This window comes from Dryas octopetala, chromosome 2, assembly GCF_963921425.1.
Source record: "Dryas octopetala chromosome 2, drDryOcto1.1, whole genome shotgun sequence".
NCBI classification, from domain to species: Eukaryota; Viridiplantae; Streptophyta; class Magnoliopsida; order Rosales; family Rosaceae; genus Dryas; species Dryas octopetala.
The window spans coordinates 15,865,142-15,892,147 of NC_141367.1; the positions used below are offsets into that span (position 1 = coordinate 15,865,142).

Sequence of the window (27,006 nt, forward strand, 5' to 3'; positions counted from 1 at the left end):
GTCAAATGGTGACTCACAAGGCAGGTCATGTGACATCAATTTTAACCAAACACTACTACAATAATATAAATACACAACACTACCTACACAACGGTTTTGTTAAAACTGTTGTGTCATTTTAAAGGATAACGGTTTTTAAAAAACTGTTGTATATATGCATGAAATCTAATGGTTTTCGGAACGATAAATTTTTGAGTTTTCCCTACACAATTGTTATAATATGTGACCGTTGTGTAAGTGGAATAAAATGAAAAAACCGGTCTACAGTAACTTCATTAAAAAAATTTACTGTTCACTGATATGTTGGTTCCTTCCATATTTTCACTTTCCGTCTATCACTTTCAATCTCTCCATCTATTCCCTCACTTTTTCTCACCTTTCACTCCTGACCTCCAAAATCAAAAGAGATCTGAGAGAGAAGCCACCCTCTGCGCACGGACCTGACCTCCATGCGCACTTGTCTGACCCTCCATGCGACCTCACAAGCCCACTCCTCTCGATCTGCTCTCTCTCTCTCTCTCTCTCTCTCTCTCTCTCTCTCTCAAACTCTCTCAGTCCAGAAAGTTAGAAACCCATATCTGAGAACTACTACAAATCAGTGAATAACGAAATCTCAGGGCTTCTTGCTCAAGTTCGGGCAACGGATGTGCTTTTCCCTTTGCCGATTTCAAAAACTCAGGTGGGTGTCTCCTCTAGTTTCAAAAGTTATCAGTTGGGGAAAATTGAAGAATTGAGTTTTTCTATTCGATGAACTGAACTTTTCGTCTTCTTTTTCTTAGTTCAACCTTCTATTAGTATTTTTTAACATCGTCGCTCACCACCAGGTAGGAATCTCATATGCTCTAGTTTTTTCTATGTGATTTTTGGGTCTTTAGGTTATAATTTCAAACATGTCTCTGTTTGATTTGATTTAGGGTTTGGATGACTAATTTTGTTTACTTTATGTTTCCATTTTGAATGGGCTTCGGGATTCTCAAGCAAAATCATGAAACTGGGATGATTTCTTTGTTGTTTTCTTTTATTCTTTATGCATCTTCTTGTAATGAAGATAATGACCAAACAAATGCCAAACTTTCTAAAAAGAATGGATCATTGTTTGGCTAAGATTGACTAGCTGCTACTTGGATGACAGTTTTTTAATCCCATAAATATTATTAGTACATTTCTCAAGTTAATCACTTATTTGGTGTAGCGGAAACTTTATGAAGCCTTTTTAAAGAGTGAGCTGGTCCTTTCGGCTTTTGATGGCTCATCATTGGCTGCACTTACGGTACTGTTCTTGTTATTCTATTTATTTCTAAAGTAGCTGGTTCTCTTTTTTTTTTTTTCTCTCAATTTTCCCCAAGTACAGTTCTAATGAAAACAATGGTATCTTGTTTTTAAATCCTTTGTTGTTGCTCTGCCTTTAATTTACTGAAAAGATGAAAAGTTTTTGTCTTTCTTGGTTATAATACTGATCATATTATTATTTTTTTTCTTTTTAAGATGTTTGAGTTTGTATAACTATGTAATAGTGAAGTCAGTATACTTAATCACATTAAATAATTGTATAAAGATCCAACAAAGTTAGAGTGCATGAATTTCTTTTCCTTTAGCAGTTTCAGATTTGTTTTTTTTTTTCTTGGGAGAGAGGGGGGGAGGTTGATGCATGGCACACCTGATATGTTGGAATGAAAGTCGATTGGGGTAATTATACAATAACATATAAAGTTATGGTGTAAACATTTGACAAGGTATGATTTGAAGGTCATGGAACTTGTTGATCTTGCAAAACTAGTTATCTTTGTATACAAAAAATTCATATTGTGATGAATGTTAGTTCTTTTGGAAACCTGACATCCCTGAAAGATTTTCCATTATTAGATTTTGGATCAGAAGTCCAGGAGAAACATTGTCTTGTACTCTCCATGATTTTAAAATATTATGATATTTAGCCATTCTCTAAGAGAATTGGAATATAAGTTTAGGTTGTCAATTTTTGTTTGAACAGGATGGTGATGAATAACATTTTAAACAATGCAGATCCTAAAGAAAATAATGAACATTTTCTACATGTTATTTTATTTTGGTGAGATGTGGAGTGATGCTCTTATGAACATCAAATTTTCTTTGTTAATTTTGTTATGTATTATTATCTTTCAGCAGTTACTAAAGGAGAAAAGCAATGAAAAATCAAAAAAATCTTTGAAAATTGACTGATTTTGGAAACAAGCTGATCATGATAGGCAATTTATATATCATTAATATGAGCTTTTTATCATAGTAGTAAAAGAAATCTGTATTAGACCAAAATATATTTCTAATACTATTTGCAACAGGGGCTAAGGTATTGACAGTTTGTTGTTTCTCATAGTGAGGTGAAGATTTAAGGGCTTGAGACACTCGACTACTTAGACATCCTTTGTCAAAGAGAACATTTTACAGAATAAAGGAGATGCCATAACTTTTGAATATGAGGTAATGTTGTTTAGTTTTCTTATATGAAATGGGTGGTTTTTAGTTATATAACAGGAAGACCCCAGTGGTGGGCACAATTGAGGTAATTAGTACTATTTCATTAACTGGGTGGGTTTGTGGAAAAGAAATTATAATCTTCAATGTGTGTGCTTAGAGCTTTGTCTCAAAAAGAATGGCTCTAGTGCATTTTAGTGTAGCTGTGCTTTGAGTTATTATATTTTGTGTTAAACTGCTGGTTGGTAAGTAGTGGAGGATATGTATGCATGCTTTTCCCTGTTGGGTATATAACACTGTGCATATGTTGCTCAACCTCAATATGTGTAATTGGGAACTTTTTTTTGAAAGACATGTTTCTGGACCTTGTGTGGCCTTCTAGTGTGGTTTAGATTTACTGTAGGTTAGTAGGTGTAACTTTGTAGGCTAAAGTTTATTGTCAATATCTTGATAATATCTACATTTGAGTTTTTCGTATAGATTAATTTGTTATATAAACTCACATCCAACTAAAGAACCTATTATAATTTTTTAATGGCAGTTCCAAAAAAACGCACCTTTATTTCAAAAAAACGGATTCGTAAAAATATTTGGAAAAGGAAGGGATATTGGGCAGCGTTGAAAGCTTTTTCGTTAGTGAAATCTCTTTCTACCTCTTTCTACCGGGAGTTCAAAAAAATTTTTTTTGTGTGACAATCAAATCTACTTCCCATGTATATTTGAAATGATAATTATGTAATTTGCAACATATAGTTCAGTGATATTTCACTGGTGGACTACGTTGGAGTGGAATCAGCCAAGCATGCAAATTGTGTACCTCACAAGGTATTGATGCTAATGTTGGATGTCTTTTGGTTAAAGTTATTGTTGAACCTCAAGTGGCCTTTGATACAAATTTCTCCTGATTAGATTTTGATCTGTATGACCTTTTTTTTTTTCTTTCCCTTTTCCAGTTTAAGTTTCATCAAACATTTTATTTATTGTATATGTTTTTTAGTGACAATCAGTGGTCCACGTGAAGATGCAACTCGTATTGGATCTGCTGGAGTTGTTAATGCTGCAAAAGGTTCCTCTAACATGTACTGATGGCCTGGTTTCTGTATGCTTATTTGCCTAGTGCTTGTTTTTTCTCCCAAAGCTCTCTTATCTAGTTTATTTTCATTTTTGTTATGTAGTCTGATTTTATTTCTTTTCCTTGATTCATTTTTTTCTTTTCTTACTATAGGTGCTCTACATGTGTGCAGCTATGCCATCAAGAAGAAGGATGAGATCGAAAGAGTTGCCAAGGCCAACTGTTGAGGGGCTGCATAATACTTTGATGCAACAAGGAGAGTTTTGTCTGCATTTGTTTAGTAAACTGCTGGTTGGTAAGTAGTGGAGATTTCACTTGGTGCTGCTGGGGTACAATTGAAGGATCAGTTCTCTTGTGAAAATAACTATGCTCCCATGGTTTCTACTTTTAGTTGTAATGGGCCTTGTTTAGTTGTTGTTGGTCTCTACTTTTCAGATTATTGATTGTTCTCCGTGTATTTGCTTGGATAATATTTTCTGAATTTGCTATTTCATTTTTGAAACATAAATAGTCGCTTTCTTGCATGTCTCCTCTGTTTCATTAATGGAAGGCTTGGTGCTGCCGGCTTCATAATCTTTTCATGTTCGTTTCGTTGGCCATGGGTCTAACTTCACCAAAAAGAGACCAAGTGAAAAATTCTCTGTAATGCCTAGTATTCTATTCAAAATTTCAATACCCATTGTTCTAGTAAACAACAGAGGCCATTAAGATTTTATTTTAAATTTTCTGGTCCATGATTTTGTCCATACTAACCATAGATATTTTGTTTAAGCTTCAACCTTTTGACTGATTGTGAAGCCTTTTTATTTTTATATTTTTGTGGGGTTGCATGCAATTTACTTTCCCCTTTGTGAGCTAGTCACAGTACCTTCTTTGTTGATGAAATAATAACTTACTACTATTTGTAATCCTTGTAGTCCGTTGGGTTGCATTGAAGATGTGAGAACTACGTACACTCTCAGGTAATTTTATTTTATTGTGAATTGTTTCTTGTAAATTCATTAAGGTTGGATTGGATTTATTCATTTATGTTGTTTTTAGCTTTATATTTCTTTATGCATCTTATGTTCATACTTGTGCCATGTTGAAATGCTGAGAACAAGAAGTCTATTAATTAATTGTCTCTTCCATACATATTCATGATTTTACTATGGTAGTTAATTTATTCTAATTCTCTGAAAACCTTAAAGTTGTGGACTTGTGGTTTGTTATTGCCTATCTTCTTTGAAGTCATTTCTCCATTACTAGCAACATTTGATTCATAAATTTGAAACTTAAGTACTGTCTAATGTATCATTGATTTGCTTCCACTGCAGGTTCCTATAGAGTCCTGCTATATGGGCTCTAACAACTCTTGCTTCCTATAGCAGGGTTCAAATCCATTGTCAAATTTCTATGCCTATATATTGCAAAAATTTGAGTTTCTTAATGCATTGATTATTGTTGTGAACCCTAATCCCTTACATTTTTTTGCAGGTAAAATAACTTATTTCAGTAATGCAGATGTTGCTGTTGACCCCATTCTGTCCAACAAGTGAGACTATTATGTATCCCTATCATTGTGCTTTTACCCTTTCCAATTTAATTTTTTAAAGGCATCCATGTTTCTTATAAACAAAAAATATATGGAGCCAAGTCAAAGCAACCTTTCAAATATTACACAACTGACCAAACATCATTGAACATATATAAATTGAAAATTTATTTTTTGGGAGATATTGAACTTATTGATAACCAGATTGACATAAAGCTTCAAAGTTCAAGGAAATTCACTTGTTGTTATATGCCAACTCTTGATTTATAATGTTGGGTTGTAGGTAATGAATTACAATTGGCTCTCCTGGTTATTGTTTTTGAATTTCTTGTGTGCATTTGCAAACTTGTTTCATTTGTATTTTTAATGTATCTTGTGTGCATTTGCAAACTTGTTTCATTTGTATTTTTAATGTATCTTTTGTGCATACCCTTTTGTTATGTTTGCATCTTTTGCTTGAGTTTAATAGTAATACAAATCTTTTTTTCTTTTTCTTTTTGGTTGAATATTGTTGTTTCTTATCTTGCAGAGTGGAAAGTCTGCAACTATAAATCTATGCTTGTGCACAAGAGGAAGGGTTTGTTTAAAAGCCTTGTAAAAAGTGCAAGAAGCTAGTATGGGAATAATGCGGATGTAGAAAGGTTCAAAAGTTGGTCTCCAAATTTTTAAGCCATGCCTTTATAGTTTGTGTAACAAGTACTTTTTTTCAATGTATATCAAGCTACTTTACAATTAATTTTTTGGGGTGTTAATTGGCAATGTATGTGTGAATGGGTTTGCTATGACTTTGTAAATTCCAATTCCAATTTAATGAATTTATGGATCTTTTTGAGTTCATATTTGTGGATTTAATTGGATGCAAGTAGGGATTTAGTGGGATTTAATTCCAATTTGATGCAAGTAGGAATGTTAAAATGTGAATCAAACAAACAACATTTGTCAATTTAAAGATATTGTGTTAGTCAAACCTAGACAACGATTTTAGTTGAATAATCATTGTGTTAGTCAAATCTCGACAACGGTTTTAGAGGAAAACAAGTTGTGGATAATTAAATTACACAACGGTTTTATGTTATAAAACGAATGTGTATATGTGATTAAAACAACATGTTTTTCTTAAACCTGTTGTTGGGAAATAAATTATACAACAGTTTTAAATAATAAACAATTGTGTATATTCTTTTCAAACAACATGTTTTAGTTAAACCTATTGTTGGGCTATGAATTACACAATGGTTTTAGATTATTAACAGATGTGTATATGCTTTACTAACAACATTTTTTAGCCAAAACTGTTGTTGAGTGCCTCTACTAACACCATTCCTACCAAATTTAACCTTAATTATGCAACGGTTTTCATAAAAAATGATGTTTAAAAATACATCGGACAACATTTATAGTATATAACTATTGTTAGACATTAGCTACTACAATAGTTTTATATCTATAAACGTTGTGTATTCTATTGTGAGACAACCGTTTTTGATGAAAATCATGCATTTTGGTGGATACTAGACAACAGTTTTAAATTATAACTGTTGTATGTATTCACTCAGACAACAGTTTTTAACCGTTGTCTGAATATGCTATAGATGTCACTCGCCTAGACGACGAAATTTTGGGTAAATAGACAACGGTTTTTCACCGTTGTCTATTAACTTCATTGTTGTAGTGAAAAATGAGGTGACCAGCCATAATGCCAGCCATAATGCTTGGGTGGAAATCCAGTAGGTAAAAACAGAGCCAAAGGGGGTCCCAACTGATTTGAAATTTTGAAATTTTGAAATTTTGTCTTAACAATTGATAAGAAAACTGGTCCAAACTACAGACAAGAATTTAGTCCCTTAGTGCAGAAGCTAAAAAAAACTAGGATTGTAGAAACCAAAACAGCAACATAGGTCATACATTGTTTTAAAGAGCCATCTTAACTTCAATCACTTTGAAATTAGGCTCTAGTATGCTTTCAATTAATAACTTGTTGTGCTTTTTACAAGTCATGTATAGTAAATTATTCTTCAATTCTTGTAGCTGTGGAGGACAATACTGCTGAGACCATTTAAGCTTGTCACTGTGTTTCTTCATGAGGCGAGCCATGCTATTGCTTGTAAACTTACATGTGGTCATGTAAGCAGCTCTGTTCTTTCTTACTTTCATCTAAAATTCATAATGCTACATTGATTGCCTGGCTGACTCTAGAATAGTATTCTTGAACTGTTTGTAGTATAATTTTTGTGATTGATAATTCAGGTGACGAAATAGGTCACTTGCTTCCTATAATAATTCTCTTCCATATATACATATAATATATATATAACAGTAGAATCATAATCTGTACATGGCATGGTGCCTATTTGCTACTGGTAAAAAGTATTACGGTGCACTTTATTGTATTTTATTAACGAAATAGGAGGACATTGGTAAGTCTTTGTTGCTCATATTTGATAAGTGTTGCATTTATTTAAGGCAGGTAATGATACAGATTAGTTTGCAGGTGGAAGGGATTCAAGTTCATGCTGATAAAGGTGGAACCACACAAACCCGTGGTGGTGTATACTGGTTAATTTTGCCAGCTGGATGTAATTTCATTGTATCTCTTGACCATGTTTTATTTTATCTTTCTAAATTTACAACTTAAGTTTTTGGGTTTTATATGATTTATCTCTGTCTGGATCCCAAATGTAAGCCATCTGAAAGCCATCTGAATCATATATATGTGCAGCCATCTAAATTCAATACTTGATGCAATCTTATTAATGCTTTTGGCCTATATTTTCTTAATGCCCTTTGGAATCCTTGCTGAATGCACTTTTCAATACTTTGGGATCCTTGCTGCCATCTTATTAATTAATGCACTTTTCTTTCTTGTTTTCAGTGGAGTAACCTGAAGAACAAGAGGAGCAGTTACACACATGAATAAATAGATGAAGTCCGGGTTGAATGGGGAGATTATGTTTCCATGAATTTTATTTAGACTAACATGCATATTTTTGGTACCTTTTTGAGCATTTTGTTGTAGATATGAAGATATATACTAGCTAGTTCAGATTCAAATCTTTTGTATAGGCAGAATTTAGGCCTAGCTGAATTGCACTGTCATGCCTTCATTATTTTTGTACATGTTGGCATGTGTTTAATTAGGATCTAGCTAGCTAGAGATGGATTTTGTGAAGGTTATGGAGATAGGATAGTGATTTTGAGGTATACATGATGAGGGCTATCCATCTTTTTATATGGATTTGTAATCTTATTTTGTTAACTTCATTACTGAGTTTGGATGTTGGATTCATTTATATGAATGGAAGAATTTAAGTTTGATTACTTTAGAAGCTTAGTAATTGTTGCGTGGATGCATATTTACCAATTAATTTTTATCCATATCAGAAGCCTATTGCATATCAGATTATGTAAAAATGCAACGATAAGGAATGATGTTTTAACATCATTTAAAAAACAAAAAACCGATATGTAAAGGATACTTTTATATCAGATTTCAAGTACAAAATCGATATGTTATACACCTTTTATATCCGATTTTAATTTAAAAACGATATTTTATCTACTTTTTATATCATATTTTAAGTACAAACCGATATGTTATGCACCTTTTATATCAGATTTTAAGTACCAAACCGATATGTGATACACCATTTATATCCAATTTTAATTACAAAACTGATATGCTATACTCATTTTATATCTGATTTTAAGTACCAAGACGATATTGAATACATTTTTTATATCGGTTTCAAAATTACTAATGATATCATAAATATCTTACATATCGGAATGAAGTTTTTAAGATATCAGAAATGATTAATATCTGATAACGATGATGGTATATCATATCAGATTATCAAACAAATACGATATCTAATATAATATAGACATCAGTGTATAACCGATATGTAATATGGGAGAATAGATATCGGCACTCAATATATCGGTTGGAAACCTAAATAGATATCGGTTTATCACTGATATATATTAAGGTTTTTCTTGTAGTGTAATTGTTCAATTTGTCAACAACATTAATACCAGACTCTAGCTCCTGCTAGTTTATTACATCCTCTCCCTATTCCCACTAGAGTTTGGTCTGATATCTCTATGGACTTCATTGTTGGTCTACCTCCTTGCAAGGGTCAAACTGTCATTTAGGTGGTAGTGGATCGTTTTTCCAAGTATGCACATTTCTTGCCCTTATCTCATCCCTATACTGCCATTTCAATAGCCCATCTCTTTGTGGATCAGGTTTTTAAACTACATGGCATGCCCACTTTCATAGTTAGTGACAGGGATCCTGTGTTTATTAGTTCATTTTGGAATGAATTCTTCAAGTTCCAGGGTTTAGCTTTATGGATGAGTTCTGGTTATCACCCTCAAACAGATGGTCAGACTGAAGTGCTAAATCGTTGTCTTGAGACTTATTTGAGGTGTTTCTGTAGCTTGCAGCCCAAACAATGGTTACAATGGCTGCCTTGGGCTGAATGGAGCTACAATATTGCCTTCCATTTAGCTGTAAGAATGGCTCCCTTTGAGATTGTTTATGGTCAGCCACCTTCTTCTGTTCCTGTATATGAAGCTGGTACTACAAGATTGGATGTAGTTGATCGAAGTTTACAGGCTAGAACCAGGGTTTTAGCTCAGCTAAAGGCTAACTTGGAAGTTGCGCAGTGCTGGATGAAGGTACAAGCTGACAAACATCGAACTGAAAAGGTGTTTGATGTTAGTGATTGGGTTTATTTGCGTTTGGTTCCCTACCAGCACAAATCCTTGGCTTGCTACCCTTTTAATAAACTTCAACCCAAGTTTTATGGACCTTTTTAGGTGCTTTCCAAACTTGGTGCAGTGGCTTATAAACTCCAACTTCCTTCCAATCCCAAGTTACATCCAGTTTTCCATGTTTCATGTCTTAAGAAACATTTGGGGTCTGCAGTGGTTCCGACTATTCCCTTGCCAACTATCACATATGATGGTATTTTGCAAGATACTCCCTTAGCCATCTTGGACAGAAGGATGATTAAATGTGACAATGCTGCAGCTACTGAGGTGTTAGTCCAATGGCAACATCATCCCAGAGAAGATGCTACTTGGGAGCATTACTATGACCTTATGGCTCGGTTTCTTTATTTTGCACCTTGAGGACAAGGTTGATTTTGATGGGAGGGTATTGTTAGGATGCTGACTTATACAGCCAAGTCATCATCCAGGTCACTTTTAATGGGTTGTTTAGGTGGTTCAATTGTGCCACTTGTCAAATTGTAATTAGTTGAATTGTTGCAATTAGTTAGTTAGTGGGGTTGTTGAGATAAGTGGTTCAGCCACTAGCTTATAAGCTGTTTTCTGTTGTAAAAAGTGAGGCGTGAATTGTATAAGGTTTTCTCTGTTCTTAATAAAAGGTTCTAGTGTTCTTCTTAATTGGGTAAAGGTTGAACAAGGTTCTATCAGGATCAAGCCATATATAGGAGCTCCACCTGATGCTAATGATATGAAGATCAACTGTGCAGCAGGGACTTTCAAAAGGAGATCTTCTTAAGAGGGATCTCTTTTGGCAAGAATCAAAAGGGATTTGCATTGTTTGTAGTATCTTGTATTGTGGTTCCATTGTCCTCATTTTACCTGTCCTTTAGCCAATATTTTGACACATGTCCCACTACTTAATTAAATAGAATAATATCAAACTTGTTTCACTCCAAAGTCTCTTCTTTTTCTTTGTTCTTTTTGGGTATGAGTCCCTTCATCTTCTTTGTACTATTCTTCAAATAAGATAGTTTTCCACGCCAAATCCATGAGCAAGCTACAAGAAAGTGAGAAGGAAGGCACTTGGAGAACTTTCTTCTTCTTGACAGTGTCCATCATCATCATCAGTACTTCTCTATTCTTGCAAGTCGTTTCGTCATCTTTCTGGATGAATCAGAATTTTGTCTTCTTCTTTAAATCTGAACTTAATTAATCATCCTGCTGGACCCAATCATCATCTTTGATTAATTTTGATGTTTGCGATGTGAGAAATCTTTGGCCATTCTCTGCCTCTTTCTGTTTTGTAATCTTTCATGAGATGTCCAATTCCATAGTGGTGTCTTCCAGATGAGGTCTGTCAGTGTTTTCAGCTTACGGCCAGGTCGAATTTGTATGTGAGAGAGCTTTCTTCTTCTTTTTGAATTTTTTGGTAGCTTTCTTTTTCATTGGAGAACAATGAAGAATTTTGGAAAGGACTCAGACAAAAAAAAAAAACAATTAGAAGAGGAAGAAGGTTGGGAGTGAATTGAAACACGTTTGCTGCTTTCATTTAATTAATTTTTAAAAATCAGGCAAAAAAAATCAATTTTAAAAATTATTTAGAGATAACAGAGGTTAAGTGGGTGTTAATTGGTGTTAAGTAGTGGGATATGTGTCAAAATATTAGCCAAGGGACATGGATGGACAGGTAAAATGGGGACAGAGGATCCGGACTCGATCTACAAGCTATATATTGAACATGGTTGAGAGAGAGAGGTGGGGAAAGGAAGAAAGAATTTTGAACACAAAACGAAGACCCAAGTAGGTAAGGAAACGTGGTTGGGTCTTTGTAAAAAGAATTCTTTTTTTAAAGGATATGTACTTTGAAAATTTCGAACACAAAAATACGTGTAAAGTAGGTGGGGAAACGTCTCTGGAAATTTTTTTAAATGACACATACTTTAAGAATTTCGAACACAAATCGAAGACTCGGGAGGGTAGGACGGGGCTGGGTGGGGGAGGGGGAGGTGGTGGAGTGTCAAGTAGGTGGGGAAATGTCTCTGGAAATTTTTTTAAGGGACATATACTTTTAAGAATTTCGAACACAAATCGAAAACCCATGAGGGTGGGACGGGGCTGGGTGGGGGAGAGAGAGGTGGTGGGGCGGACTGGGTGGGGAAGAGGGGGGTGGTGGAGTAGGTTGGGTGGAGGGGAAGGATGAGGGGAGGGGCTGGTGGGGCGGGGCTTAGTAGGGGAAGGGGGTGCTGGTTTTTTTTTTTTTTTTTTCACTTTTTTAGTTTTTTTATTTGTTTTTAAAAGAGAAAATTAGGATTAATTACCTAATTTTAATAACTTTTTGGAATACCAGCACATGACTATTTTTCTTAGTTTGGCTACTAACTTTCTTAAAAACATTTTAGATTAGATACCAAACCTTATTTCCAGCCTAGCCCATTTCTAGTGGGCATATTTCATATTCCGATTTTGCCATTGGCCTGTTTATTGGGTTTAGTATAATTAATAATTGTTAAAAAATTACTGTTTGATCGTTGTGTGAACTATTAACTTTGGAGCTTTATCTCACGCGATTTGTTCTTGGATTTTGCTCACCCCCTTCGTGATTTTCGTCGATCTAGTTATGGAGATAAGTTCTCTTGATTTCTGGTTGATTTTGAATCTGATTTCTTCATCAATTTGGTTTATTTGATCAGTTGCTCATTGCTTCGACTGTTTTAGAGATTTGGTTTTGATTTTCATTTTGAATATGTTTTCTTCATCAATTTGGTTGATTATGACTTTTAATTGATCAACTTGCTTCGAGCTTTTAGGGATTTGGTTTTGATTTTCATTTTAAATATTTTCTTTTTGTGATTTGTTGCAATAGATTCTTTTCTATCTTTTCAGCATTTTTTTAGTTTGGGATATAGAAAGATAAAGAAGAATTTCAAGTTGTTCTGCTTGATAGTCACAGGTTAAATTTCCTTCTTAGAGTGTATATATTTAATGTATTTGTTTAATGCAAATCCCCTTTTTATGTGAGCTTTTATGTTAAACTTATATTTTCTGATCTCAGTCACAACTTCTGATTTTGTTAATTGGTTGTTATATGAGTTTTGGTAGTGATTTTGGTTCTATTGAGTTTGATTTTTTGTAGTTTCTGTTGATTAGCTGAGAAAACTATGACAGATGCCAAAAGGAAAGTAAAGTTTGCATGATTAGGTGTTTTATGAGCAAAAAGGTTCTTTGTTCTTATTGTTGATTCTAGTGAGGTTGCAATATTTTTCTGCATATTTTTTGCTTATATAATTCAGAGTTACATGACAATTTGATTGATTACATATACACCTATGTTATGTCATGAAAATTTGGTTGATTACATATGCATATTGTTATGTCATTAGACCTCATCAAATAGAGAAAACTTTCTAAGATTGTGGAAAGGTTGAAGTTATTAGACCTAATACATATGCAATACTAGGTGAAGTTCAAATGTGTACAATCCAAATTCACATTCGCTAATTACAAAATAGTAAATGATATGACTTGTATGCTTATGTACATGCATTGTCATTTGTACAGTGATATTGTCTTTATATTGGGGTTAGCATATGATATCATGATATATTGATGACCTTGTAACCTACTAGTACTTAATTGTTATACCTTAAAGGAGTCTCTTAATTTTGTTGTGAAACAGTCAGTCACAATTAAAATATAAAATTGTGATTATCGAACAATCATAACTTAGATTTAATTAGTTGTGACTGACTGGATTAACTATTGGCTTATTCGCGTTAATGTCCCCTGAAAATAACTTCGATTTTCAATTTACCCCCTGAAACTTCATTCCTCCCATGTTGCCCCTCAAACTTTACAAATACCATATTTCGTTAAGTCTGTCTATGAGTCCATCAAAAAAGCCTACGTGGCCCTTATGTGGAAGGGGCAATAAACTGCCACGTCAGCTTATTTGACGGAGCTTGTAACGAATTTGACGGAATATGATATTTTGTAAAATTCGGTGGGTAAAGTGGGAGAAATGAAGTTTCAAGGGGCAAATTGAAAATCGAAGTTACTTTCAGGGGGTATTAGCGTGAATAAGCCTTGATTATTTAAAAAAAAAAAAATATATACACAATATCATATAAATTAGGTTCAAAGCAATTACTTTACACAAAAGAAGACTTAGTGCATTACAGTGAGTGCCACAAAGGTTTTGAATTTTGATGTCAAATTGCGACTTTGTATTTGCATGTATGTTCGGTTTTCATTGTGACTTCTTTTCTGCTTATGACACGTGTGTATTCTTTTAATGTCTTCTAAATTATGATTTTCATTTGCATGCTAGACTATGAATTTATTTTTTTTAAGTTCCTTTTTATTCTTGTGCATTTGTATCATTTTCTTAGTTAAAGACTTAAAGGTAAAAACTAAAAACCTCCATTGCTACCTTTGTAATTTTTTCTTTGAGAGTGACAAGGTTAGAACCAATGAATCATTTGGGCTTTTGTTTCCTTTTTCCCCCATTTTTTGGCAGAATAGGTTTATCGATACTTTTGCATTGACGTTCATTATGGGTTTCCATGTATTGTTCATGGGTTTGTCCTTTTTTGAAATTAATTCATTGCTCAAGGACAAACTCAAAGTTTTTTTTTTAGTAAAACAAGTAATAAAACTCAAAATGGGTAGTAAATAAGAGTGCTGGTCTTGGTAAGCAAGGTTGCTTTAAGCCTTTTAACTCTGAATTTGTTCTTTGGAAATTTGAAATATTTTTGCTGGTTATGTAGGGATACTCTGAAACTCTTCTCTATTTTATGTTAAACATTTAGGTATTTTATGTTAAACATTTAGGTATTTTATGTTAAATTTATCTTTTTCTTAATATTAGTCACAACTTCAAATTTTGTTATATGGGTTTTGGGGGTGGTTTAGGTGTACTTTCTATAGTTCGCATGCTGGAGTTTAGGGTCTATCTTATTGTGACAGTCACAACTTCAGATTTAGTTGTGACTACAGAACAATCACAACTAAACTGTGAGACAGTCACGGTTATGTTGTGACTTGATTGAATGTTTTTGAAAAAATTGTACTACAATGTAGTATAAATAGAGGTCAAAGCAATATTTTTTATACAAAATAATAACTAGTGTAATTGGGGAAGGTGTCTCTTTTAACTTACCATGATAGTCACAACAAATTGTGAGATAGTTACAGTTTAACTTGTGAGTTGTGACTGAATTAATATTTTTTTTTTAAAAAAATTGTATTACAATATTGGATAAATATAGGTCAAAGTAGTACTTTTATTGAAATTATTAAGTAGTGTAGTGGTAAGAGATGCTTCTTTCTCTTGCATGAGAGGGGTTTAAATCCCTTTTATGCCAAATTGTTTTTGTTGTTGGATGCCGCTGGCCTGTGGTCGGCCGGACGGTGGTGGCCGGACGGAGGTGGCAGGTGGTAGGCCAGACGGCGATTGCCGGTGGTCAGTTGAGAGTTTTTTAAATTTTTTTATCGTAGTGGCATATGATGTAATTTTTCTGAATTCTAGTACCCTTCACTTTATTAGTTTGTTTGACTTTTCGACTAATATCTAAATTAAAAGAGTTAATTACACTTACACCCCCTGAGGTTTATCGTTTTATCACATACACCCCCTGAGGTTTCAACAATTACACATACACCCCCCGAGGTTTCAAAACTGTTGCATATAACCCCCTATAGTGAGACGAAAAATGACGAGAAATTATGCAAAAAGACATGCTAACAGGTGAAATGGCCTAATAAGATTACTCAAGGTGTAAGGTCCAACCTCAATACAAATATATTTTTATTTATTTATTTATATTTTTTTTGTAGGGGGTTATATGCAATAGTTTTAAAACATCAGAGATGTATGTGTAATTTTTGAAACTCCTAGGGATATATGTGAAAAGAAGATAAAATCCAGGAGATGTAAATGTAATTAACTCAAACTAAAATGCTATTAAATTTTGGTACATAAACTAAAAAATTATTAAAATTTGGTATTTAAAGTCAGTTGGCCTTTTTAAAAATATATAGGTGAATTGTCAATTTAATTCCCTAAAAATAGGTCACACGTGGTCTATTTTTAATGAAATTTTTAACAGAGTTGATGGATTATCTTACAATAACACAAACCCCAAATATGTATTCTATCCTAACACAAATACAAACATGTGTCCTAAAATAGAATTGACCCCAAATACATGTCTTTGTTGAAAAAGTTTCCCTTAATAATATTTTAGACATTACATACAAAAAATAATATTTAGGATGAAGGATTATAAAAGCAATAGAGATGACAGCTGGGTTAATAGGTTAAATTTGCTAATATCCTTTGCTAAAATTTATTTTTTGAAATTACTAATACATATCCTATTAGATTCCTAAACTTGGCGGGCATACATGGGTCAAACAGAAAACTTGGCGTGCATGGCAGGGAAAGCCAATTAATGAGAACACGTGGCGCACTTTCATTCGAATAGGTCTCATAATGTTTCCATGATTAAGTCGGCAATTGCTCGTATAAAAGAAGCCCATCCCACCCCAAACCCTTTCATATCGTTCCCAATTCAGATTGAAAGCACACAAAGAAGCATTTAGTCGAAGCTCGTCGAACAACTTTTCTCCCACTTTCAAGGTTCGTACTATTGTTTTTTATTTTTATTATTTGTGGATGGAATTGTTATTCTATTGCAATTTTAACAATTAAGATCTGTATGAAATTGTTTAGAATCTTCTAGATTTCTTCGAATTTTCTTTGATTAAATTGTTTAATTTTGTCTCCTGTTTCATCAATTGCTCTTCGAGATTCAATTTTGTTTGTGTGAATTCCATGAAACGCCACAGCCAATTTGATGCCAAGATTTGGGTAATTGGTTTTGTTTTAGATCTAATGTGTGGAATTCTTTGAATAATTTGTTTAATTTTGTTCCATTTAATCATATACTTCGCGATGCAGTTTGTTTGAATGAATTCCAAGAATCACTACAGTCAAATTTGGATTAGTTTGTTTTAAGTGGATTAAGACCAGTTCTTTGTTCAGTTTTAGATCCTGAAATTTATTGGGTAGAAATTTTAATTTAGGGTCTTGTCTCTTTGCTTGAACAGATGCAGATCTTTGTGAAAACCCTTACAGGAAAGACTATCACCCTCGAGATTGAAAGCTCTGACACTATTGACAATGTCAAAGCGAAGATCCAAGACAAGGAGGGCATTCCCCCTGACCAGCAGAGGCTGATCTTCGCTGGAAAGCAGCTTGAGGACGGCCGCACCCTTGCTGACTACAACATTCAAAAGGAGTCGACTTTGCACTTGGTGCTGCGTCTGCATGGTCGCATGCAGATCTTTGTTAAGACCCTCACTGGGAAAACCATAATTTTGGAGGTGGAAAGCTCGGACACCATTGATAATGTCAAGGCCAAGATCCAGGACAAGGAGGGCATTCCCCCGGACCAGCAGAGGTTGATCTTTGCTGGTAAGCAGCTGGAGGATGGACGGACCCTTGCGGATTACAACATCCGAAAGGAGTCCACTCTCCACCAGGTGCCCCGACTTCCTGGTGGCATGCAAATCTTCGTCAAGACCCTTACTGGAAAGACAATCACCTTGGAGGTTGAGAGCTCGGACACCATTGATAATGTCAAGGCCAAGATCCAGGACAAGGAGGGCATTCCTCCAGACCAGCAGAGGCTCATCTTCGCCGGTAAGCAGCTTGAGGATGGTCGCACCCTTGCTGACTACAACATTCAAAAGGAGTCGACTTTACACTTGGTGCTGCGTCTGCGTGGTGGCATGCAGATCTTTGTTAAGACCCTCACTGGGAAAACCATAACTTTGGAGGTGGAAAGCTCGGACACCATTGATAATGTCAAGGCCAAGATCCAGGACAAGGAGGGCATTCCCCCGGATCAGCAGAGGTTGATCTTTGCTGGTAAGCAGCTGGAGGATGGACGGACCCTCGCGGATTACAACATTCAAAAAGAGTCGACTCTGCACTTGGTGCTCCGTCTGCGTGGTGGGATGCAGATCTTTGTGAAGACGCTGACTGGGAAGACCATAACTTTGGAGGTTGAGAGTTCTGATACGATTGATAATGTGAAAGCCAAGATTCAGGACAAGGAGGGCATTCCTCCGGACCAGCAGAGGCTCATCTTTGCTGGTAAGCAGCTGGAGGATGGGAGGACTCTTGCGGATTACAACATTCAAAAAGAGTCGACTCTGCACTTGGTGCTCCGTCTGCGTGGTGGGATGCAGATCTTTGTGAAGACCCTGACTGGAAAGACCATAACTTTGGAGGTTGAGAGTTCTGATACGATTGATAATGTGAAAGCCAAGATTCAGGACAAGGAGGGCATTCCTCCGGACCAGCAGAGGCTCATCTTTGCTGGTAAGCAGCTGGAGGACGGAAGGACCCTCGCGGATTACAACATTCAAAAAGAGTCGACTCTGCACTTGGTGCTCCGTCTGCGTGGTGGGATGCAGATCTTTGTGAAGACCCTGACTGGAAAGACCATAACTTTGGAGGTTGAGAGTTCTGATACGATTGATAATGTGAAAGCCAAGATTCAGGACAAGGAGGGCATTCCTCCGGACCAGCAGAGGCTCATCTTTGCTGGTAAGCAGCTGGAGGATGGGAGGACTCTTGCGGATTACAACATTCAGAAGGAGTCCACCCTCCACCTTGTCCTTCGCCTTCGTGGTGGGTTCTGAACTTTTCGTGATGCTTGTGGTTGTGGTGCCATTTGTCCCGGTTTCAGCAGATAGTGTAACTGTTTTTATATTTAATATTCAGTTTGTTTTTGTTCTATTTTTATGGACGATTCTTCTTGTTACTCTTTAGTTGATGAATAAAAATGCTTTTAATGCATATGCTCTGTTTCCATTTGCATTTTGTATGTTTATTCATAATATATCTATACGTCTATGTATGCATTATCTCACATCTGTCATGTTATTTGTTTTACTTTGAGCTTTACGATATTGGTTTTGATTCATAGTTAAACTGAAAAGCACGCTAGATTCTGTAGTAAGTGAAAATTAGTTGTAGATTGATTTTTTTGTGTGAAATTTGATTAACAAAATTCAAGTAATTATTTACCTTGGTCCTTGGATATGGCAAAATGGATTAATAATATCGATCAGAATGTTGTGCTCATTTTATGTTTGAGCCCGATTGATTACATGCTTCATCATAGAGAAATTTTTGAGAAGATTCATCATAGAGATATTTCATTCTTGGGAACAAAAGTGAAATTATGGCAATTAAGAATCACCCAAATTAAATCCACAGAATAAAAATGCACTTCATCTTCTTATCTATATATAATCCTAGCTTGGTTGAAAGACTTTGCATGGCTCAGTCAGCAAGTTGTCCCCACCATCATGTGAAGCAATTCATCTCCTCTAGCATTTGTCATTGGAGAAGCATTCCCATGAGTTGCTTGGGATTGCTCAAAACCAAGCACATAGCCGCCATCTTTTCGGTCGAAATGCTTTGCCATTCTTTCCATTTTGGACAAGAGAGATGCCTCTGGATGGATGGAATTCAAAGCAGGCCAGTGTTTGTAGAGGAAATGAAGGATATATATCAAGCATGAAGAAACTGAAACTGCTGCTGTGATGATGAAGAGGCCTCCAAAGCTGTACACGCTTAGACTTGGACTTTCTGAAGGGAATGTGGAACTTGAGTCTTGACATTTGGTTTCGTGTAGAAAATACTTGCGCTGCAGTTTTTCCATTTCCTCATAATCTTGAGTCACATTCAAGATTGCCCTCGACATGTGAGCAACAATAGGGGACCCTAGTCGGAAGGCCTGAAATAGAAAAAGAAAATAAAATTCCTCATGTTTATTATAAATGTAATTGGCCCTAAGAATGATATATCAGCACCATAACAATGTAGGATTTCAAATGATTAGTAGTAAAAAAATTCACACAAGCAAACATAAGCACAATATCAACACAAAAACAAATCTGACATAGAGTTTCAAATGTTTAATGTGTTTAATTAATTGATCATAATCTAAGCATTTAGGGATTATTTTGGAATGATATAAATTAAAAAGAATCCTAAAATGATGTAGTTTTCAACATAAACAAAATATCAGAACGTACAATAAAAATAAGTATGAGTTCCCCACTCAAATAACACAAGCTAACACACACATATATATATATATATGTACTTAATTTATGAAATCAAGTGCATATATAGTTTCCATGAAGTGCATGTGTAATGACCCAAGGTTTTTATGAAATTGACTTTTGGAGTCCTAGACATTGATTAAGTACCTTAGATCATCTACCCAACGGATTACCGACGTATACGATTTAGAGTATCATAGATTCACAGTGCAAGTACTTATCCATCTGTGTGCTTGAGTGTGCGCGACTAAAAGTGAACATGCACATAAATATATATATGATATTCTACATGAGAATGTTAATTATTTATATATTGATTCTATGTTTCCCAAAATAAAAAATTTCATTCATGCATGCATATCCAAAGAGAGAGACTCACAAAACCAAATCCGTCAGTTTTGTAGGTTGGTCCAACAACTCTGTATCTTGAGCAATACTGAGACATGAAGAGCTTTATATAGGGGATTTCATCTAAGATAGCATCAACTCCACCATTTTTGCTTCCACTGGACAATGCTTCATGATATTCCTTTGGGGAAGTCTAATTCTTTAGCATTTTCTCATCAAAGTTTAACTGGGTTGTTAAAAGCTCCCTTACAAAGGAATCTTTGTAGTATCCAACATAATCACCATTTCGTCTGAGCTCGTTTACATCAACAACTGCTGGTTGCAACCTCTCTACAGTCAACATTGAGGCTAAGCTCGCAGTGTAACTCTGTGTTAGGATGAGTACCACAAAAATCCACATTATCACCACAAATCTTGTCCAGTTGTTCACCACCTTCTCCTCTACATATCATGAAATATGTATATATATACATGTAAGTTTGCAATATTAATTAATTGTCAATATATCAAAACAAAAAAGTTTAATTGCAACTACCATCTAATTCGCTATATATTATGTGTACTATGCAATCTTATTCAACTAGTTTGTATAATTAAGTAGTAAGTATGTGGAGGCCGGAGACTCACTATGTGCAAACACAAGGGTTGAAAAAGAGAACCAAAGGATTGTGCCTAGTTGCTGCTTTCGTGAACCCCTAAACTCTGTGTTTTGACGATGTTCCAAAACCCATACCACAACGCCCGTGAAGATGAAGGCGACCCCAGTTGTCAACCAAAGATCCCAACTTAGAGGTTTTAAGAAAATCCACATATTTTTTCTTTCAGCATCTTTAACTTTCACCACCATCCGAACTCCTGATTCAGAATAAGGTAATGTAAAATCAACATAAGCCGTCCGATTTGCAATGATTGTTGTATCTCCCACCACAGCATCAAATACCTGCAGTTTCATTTTTTGGTTACATATATTGGAAGTAATCGAATCTTGAACCTAGCTAACATAATCCTAACCAATATTTACTGACAACATCAAATACCTGCAATTTCATTAATATAAAACATATATGGAGAAGGATCATGACATTTTATTTTTTACACAAGTTTTGACACTATGTTTTTAATGGGACATACTCCATATAAGATTTCAACGATCCGAAATTCCGAACCATCTATTTTTTAGGGCTTCATTAAAAGATCATTATTTGCAAAAAAAAATTAGATAAATCGAAAACTATTTTCCTACAAAGATTAAATAGTAAACATTTCAAGTGTTTATTTTGTTGACAATTTAATCTTTGTAGGTAAATAGTTTTCGATTTATTAATTTTTTGCAAGAATGATTCTTTAATAGAGACCTAAAAAATAGACGGTTCGGATCGTTGAAATCCTATATGAGGTGGGCCCCATAAAAAACTTATGTAAAAATTGTGTCAAAAATATAATGCCACATATCTATCCAACATATATATATAGAGAAATGCTTTAAAGCTAACCAGTTAGCAAGTTAATACGAAGCTAACCATGCTTTTGGGCCCACCACATAACTAATCTCATAATCCAAACCATCAATTATTTAGGCACTACTTCAAAGATCATCATTGTAAAAAATCAACTAAATCGAAAATCATGTAGTCATCTAATTAAGATCAAATAAATAGACGATCAGTATTTTTGATAAAAGCATAGAAATAGTTGTTATTATAATCAAATAGCTAAATGACTTATGATTTTGGAGATTTTTTACAGGAATGATCTTTGAAGTATGGCCTAAAAAATAAATGGTTCGGATTTTGAGATTACATTGTACAGTGGACCCAACATGGTGGTTAGATTTGTATTAACTTACTAACTAGTTAGTTTTAGAGCATTTTTGTATATATATATATATATATATATATATATATATATAAAGAATGAAGTTAAAGTAAAATAAAAATAAAATAAAAGAGATGGATCAGAGAAAAGATTAATTAATTAATTAAACACACTTACATTCTTCTCAATCTGCAAAAGAAGCTCATCATAAGTCCCAGCAGGCTCTCTTGATGAACCATTCCTGAATGGAATAAACTTACAGGGAACATCAAATGGCATTCTCTTTTTGGCAGCAATGAAGACATCGTAAGAGAACCCTGAGAAGCTCTTAGACTTATTGGTATGATGATCCCACTCTATTTTCATAAATTCATTAAACTCATCATATGTCACAGGTACCCCAACCCTGAACTTGTTGTCAGCTGTAACAGGCACAACCCAACCCCTTGGTGCAGTACTTGTTCTTCCAGGCCATCTGATCGGCGGTTCTTTTCTAATGATAAAGGATTCATCATGATTTTTATCAACAATTCTGAAATTAGAAGTTGACGAGTTTGCTGATAATTTACCAGATTTCACTAAATTATCAAATGTTTTTTTGTTGGGGGTCCAATATCCAATCACTGTCTCACCCTTATTTCTTAACACATTGATTATTTCAAAGGCTGCAGGTTGCAATTGTCCACCAATCAACTTGAATTCCCCACTTAGGCCTTCAAATTTGCTACCTTGCAATGCTTTGACAAGACTTGAACCAGAATTTGAGACACTTAGGCCTAAGAGTTCATGACCACCTGTATTAATCTTTTGCTGCTGTAGAGCACTAGAATTCACCTGTCCAACTGATTCTACAGCCTCAGCTAATGCCCAGACTGTATCATATGCCCATAACCCAAATAGGTTTATCTCAGGGGTACTCATTTTCCATCTCATTTTGAAATCATCAAGAGCTTTTGATTTTGGTACATAGGGCCTTACACCAACCACACCCTCCATTGGATCAATGACATTTCCCTCTGGATGTAATAAAGTTGATAATCCAGAAGTTATGATCCATGCAGACCCTTTACTCATCATACCAGCCTCTTTTGCAAGCCCAAAGAGTTGGGCCCCACGGGAAGCATTCATGTGCACCAAGAACACCCTTGTCTCCATTGCCATTAACTTGTTAAGCTCTTTCAAAATTTGGAAGGGATTGGATGATGGGGAAATGACACTTCTGTAAGGGACCTTCGTATCGATTTGTTGAAAGGCATCCGTGATGTAGGGAATCAAACCATTGCCGTATTCTGTGTCTTCGTAGATTAGGACGACTTCGTGCCATCCATATGCTTTGACAATGCACTTGATGGCTTGTACTTGAGACGAGTCATTTAGAGATGTTCGAACGAAAAATTGGCTTTGGGTTTGGGATAGGGAGGGGCTTGTTGCTGAAAATGAAATAATGGGAATTTGAGCTTTCTCTCCAAGATTTATCAAAAACTTAGCTTGGCTTGATGATTGGGGCCCTATAATAGCTTGCACTCTTTCATTCTTCATCAAATCTAAAGCTGCAAATCATACAAATGAATCAAATGATGCATAAACTGGATATAATTAATATAGATCGACTAACAATAATTGGGAAATAATATTCCCACATTGATTGTTTCAAGGGATTAAAAATTAGGCCAAATTTCACTTTTGGTCTATGTATTTTGGATTAAGTTTTAATTTGGTCTTTATAGTTTCAATTGTTCTAATTTTTTTTTTTATACTTTACAAACCGTTGCAATTTACGAACATGTTAGTATTTTCGTTCATTAAACCGTTAAATTCGTAGCGCTTTTAGTCATATATTTTATAAACTGTTATAATTTTAGTCGTGTACTTTACAAATCATTATCAATTCAATGATATATTTAACGAATTAATAGACGAAAATGTTAAAGTGTCCGTGAGTTGTAACGATTTGTAAATTACAAGATCAAAAGTAGAACAATTGAAATTGCATGGATCAAAGTAGAACTTGACTCAAACTAAATGGACCAAAAGTGAGATTAAGCCTAAAAATTAAGAAAGAAGTACACATATGCGCATATAGCTAGCTACAACAAGGGACCCTTTTAGAGACAATAACTTTCATGACTAAAAAAATTGGTCAGTAATGGGAATGATTTGCCATGTTGTTTTAACGACTATAAATTAAATTAACTTAATATATTCCTTGGTTGTACAAAGATATATATTGTACCAAGGGCCCATTTGACATTGTTTTTAGAGTTGTCAAAAGCGCTTTCAGATTAGTGGAAGCGCTTTTAGTAGCGTTTAAAAAAAAAAAAAAGTACTTTTGAGTTATAAAAGCATTTTTAAGAATTTTTTGAGAGGTGTGAGGAAGCACTTCCAAGAGCTTTTGCATGAACCACTTAAAATTTTTATAAAAATATGTTTGTACTTCTTAACATAAAGCGCTTCCAGTAAAAACGCTACTAAGTAAAAACGATTCCAGTAAAAACGTTACTAAGTAAAAGCGCTACCAAGAAGCAGTGCCAAACGGGTCACAAATCTCCAAAGAAATGATTCTCGTCCCTAATGGGTTTCGGCGATAGTCATGGATCAATGCCCTTGAGAATTGGCAACGAAATGTTCAGCTTTTCCACTAAAAACCTCTTCTGCCTTTTGGAAGCACAATTATGCATGGTTTCACAGAGTAAAGTACTGAAAGGTTGAACATTTTAACAAGTTCACAAACATTCTAAAGAAAAATCATTTTAGATGAGTAAAATTAAAATTGTATGGAATTAATCGTTTTTTATGAGTAGAATTGGATGATTAACAGCTAAAATTATGAAAAATTGATTAAACTTCAGGCTTCAGAAAGTGGTAATTAATTAATATTTATACCTGCTGATGCTGCAGCCACAACATCATTCTGAGCGTCCTTCACAGTAAGATTGAGCTTTGTTTGATAGTTAGCATTTGTAGCATAGAAATCGGAGAGTGCCTTAGATATGTAGCTTTGAGCCATCTTCCCAACTGGAGAATCCAAGTCCAGAATTACTCCCACGCATACCATTTGCTTCGACATGATTGGCATTGTTCCATTTTCGCCGACAGTTAAGGGTTCACAGTAGAGGCTGAGATCTAAGGAATATAAAATGAAAAATATGATGAGGTGAATCTTGTTCGCCATAGAAGCTCCAATGAGAATAAGGAAGCAAGGCTCGAATGCTATGTTTAATTAATTAATTCATGTGTTTAATATGACTTGTCTTTGTTGTTCTTATATGATGTGATTAATTGGTAACCATTAATTAATGGCCTCTCTTGCTTAAATTGGCAATGCAAGTTGGTCAATGTACGTGTAACCATTAATTGGCGCGTGGGCCACTTGTGCAGAATAAATTTCAATGATATATTGACAAACGATCGAGCATATATTCCAAGAAGGAGAAAAGTAAGCAAGAGAAGAGAACAAATGTATAATTCTGAAGTTTCACTGCTTCTTCGTAGATCGGTATTTAGATCGGTATTATTCAATATTACCACCTTCGTACGGAAATCTGCCACTGGCTCACGGGTTGGCCAAGTAAACTAGTCTTAGATTGAAATCAGACATCATTAACTTCGTGAGTAAGAAAACATTATATACATATGGAGTTGCATGCACATATAATATCACTTTTGATGGATGCCGGCCATGCATGCATGCATGTATATATCTTCATCAATCATATGAAAGTTAACCGGATATATATGTAATAATTGTGTTTATCTCATTCATTAGACATTGGGTCAGATGATGATATAAAACATATATAATATATAGGCTTATTGAATATATGTGCATGCCTAGCTTGATGGTGATCTATATGTATTTTAATTTTTAAATTGTTAGTCAAGTCAAATCAATATTTCTGTGAAGGACTTGACCGAAAAAAAAAAAATATATATATATTTCTGTGAAGGGTAATGTAGTTTGTGAGAAAAATCTATCTAGACAGTTGCACAAGGCAGAGCTAAGCTAGATTCAAAGTATTTGTATATGGTTTACACATTCCACTTGCTTGACTCATTAATGGTGTTTTGGATGCATTTTATGATAAAAGTCCCTACAATTGCTGGGCTCAGAATAGTACACCCTTTGGACTCAGAATAGTACACTCTACTATTCTGAGACAGTTGCACAAGGCAGACTAAGCTAGATTCAAAGTATTTGTACATGGTTTACACATTCCACTTGCTTGACTCATTAATGGTGTTTTGGATGCATTTTATGATAAAAGTCCCTACAATTGCTGGGCTCAGAATAGTACACCCTATGGACTCAGAATAGTACACTCTACTATTCTGAGACAGTTGCACAAGGCAGAGCTAAGCTAGATTCAAAGTATTTGTATATGGTTTACACATTCCACTTGCTTGACTCATTAATGGTGTTTTGGATGCATTTTATGAGAAAAGTCCCTACAATTGCTGGGCTCAGAATAGTACACCCTATGGACTCAGAATAGTACACTCTACTATTGCTCTACTCCTTAATGGTGTCTGGAATTATGGATGCACCTAACACTTGACAACAAGGCTATGAGCCGCTTGTAAGCTGTAGTCTTGAATGGTGACGTACAAAACACTTCCCATAGTAGTTTGGAGGACGATGACGCAGATGAGGACATCTTTTCCATTAATAACTCTGGCCCAGCATTCATGCATGCATGAATTTTCCAAAGCTAGCTGCGCTAGTGAAGCAATTTAATTTAATTAGGCATTTATTCTAAGTTAATTGGCAAAAAGAAGAATAGTCAATGACCCTTATAAGTTACTATATAAAGTTTTAATTTTTCAATATGAGACAACACTTCACATTGATCTCACACGCTCTCGTACGTGTGATGTCACTCAAGCCAAACATATGGACTTACAA

General features: G+C 34.9%; 1 protein-coding gene, 1 long non-coding RNA gene and 1 pseudogene across 10 annotated transcripts; 2 read left to right on the forward strand and 1 right to left on the reverse strand.

Annotated features, from left to right (window-relative positions):
• The first annotated feature begins 398 nt into the window (after window positions 1-398).
• Window positions 399-5,894, forward strand: LOC147293444 (uncharacterized). Of its 8 annotated transcripts, none has more exons than XR_015120944.1 (9): window positions 399-679; window positions 780-824; window positions 1,193-1,270; window positions 2,354-2,457; window positions 3,205-3,276; window positions 3,449-3,530; window positions 3,677-4,485; window positions 4,840-5,057; window positions 5,587-5,894. It is a non-coding gene; the product is annotated as an uncharacterized LOC147293444 (long non-coding RNA). The 8 variants fall into 8 exon arrangements; XR_015120943.1 differs by lacking the exon at window positions 780-824 and having other exon boundaries at window positions 3,677-3,818; window positions 4,441-4,485; XR_015120938.1 differs by lacking the exon at window positions 780-824 and having other exon boundaries at window positions 3,449-3,550.
• Window positions 5,895-16,327: 10,433 nt separating this feature from the next.
• Window positions 16,328-18,663, forward strand: LOC147293445 (polyubiquitin-like). The gene is made up of 2 exons (XM_086231569.1): window positions 16,328-16,434; window positions 16,905-18,663. The coding sequence occupies exon 2, from the start codon at window positions 16,905-16,907 to the stop codon at window positions 18,504-18,506; it is 1,602 nt and encodes a 533-aa protein (XP_086087695.1). The 5' UTR covers window positions 16,328-16,434; the 3' UTR covers window positions 18,507-18,663.
• A 325-nt stretch (window positions 18,664-18,988) lies between these two features.
• On the reverse strand, window positions 18,989-25,349 carry LOC147293446 (glutamate receptor 2.8-like; annotated as a pseudogene). The gene is made up of 5 exons (XR_015120636.1): window positions 24,987-25,349; window positions 22,281-23,653; window positions 20,916-21,228; window positions 20,320-20,729; window positions 18,989-19,609 (listed from the first exon to the last, which is right to left on the reverse strand). The product of XR_015120636.1 is annotated as a glutamate receptor 2.8-like (transcript).
• Between the last annotated feature and the right edge of the window lie 1,657 nt (window positions 25,350-27,006).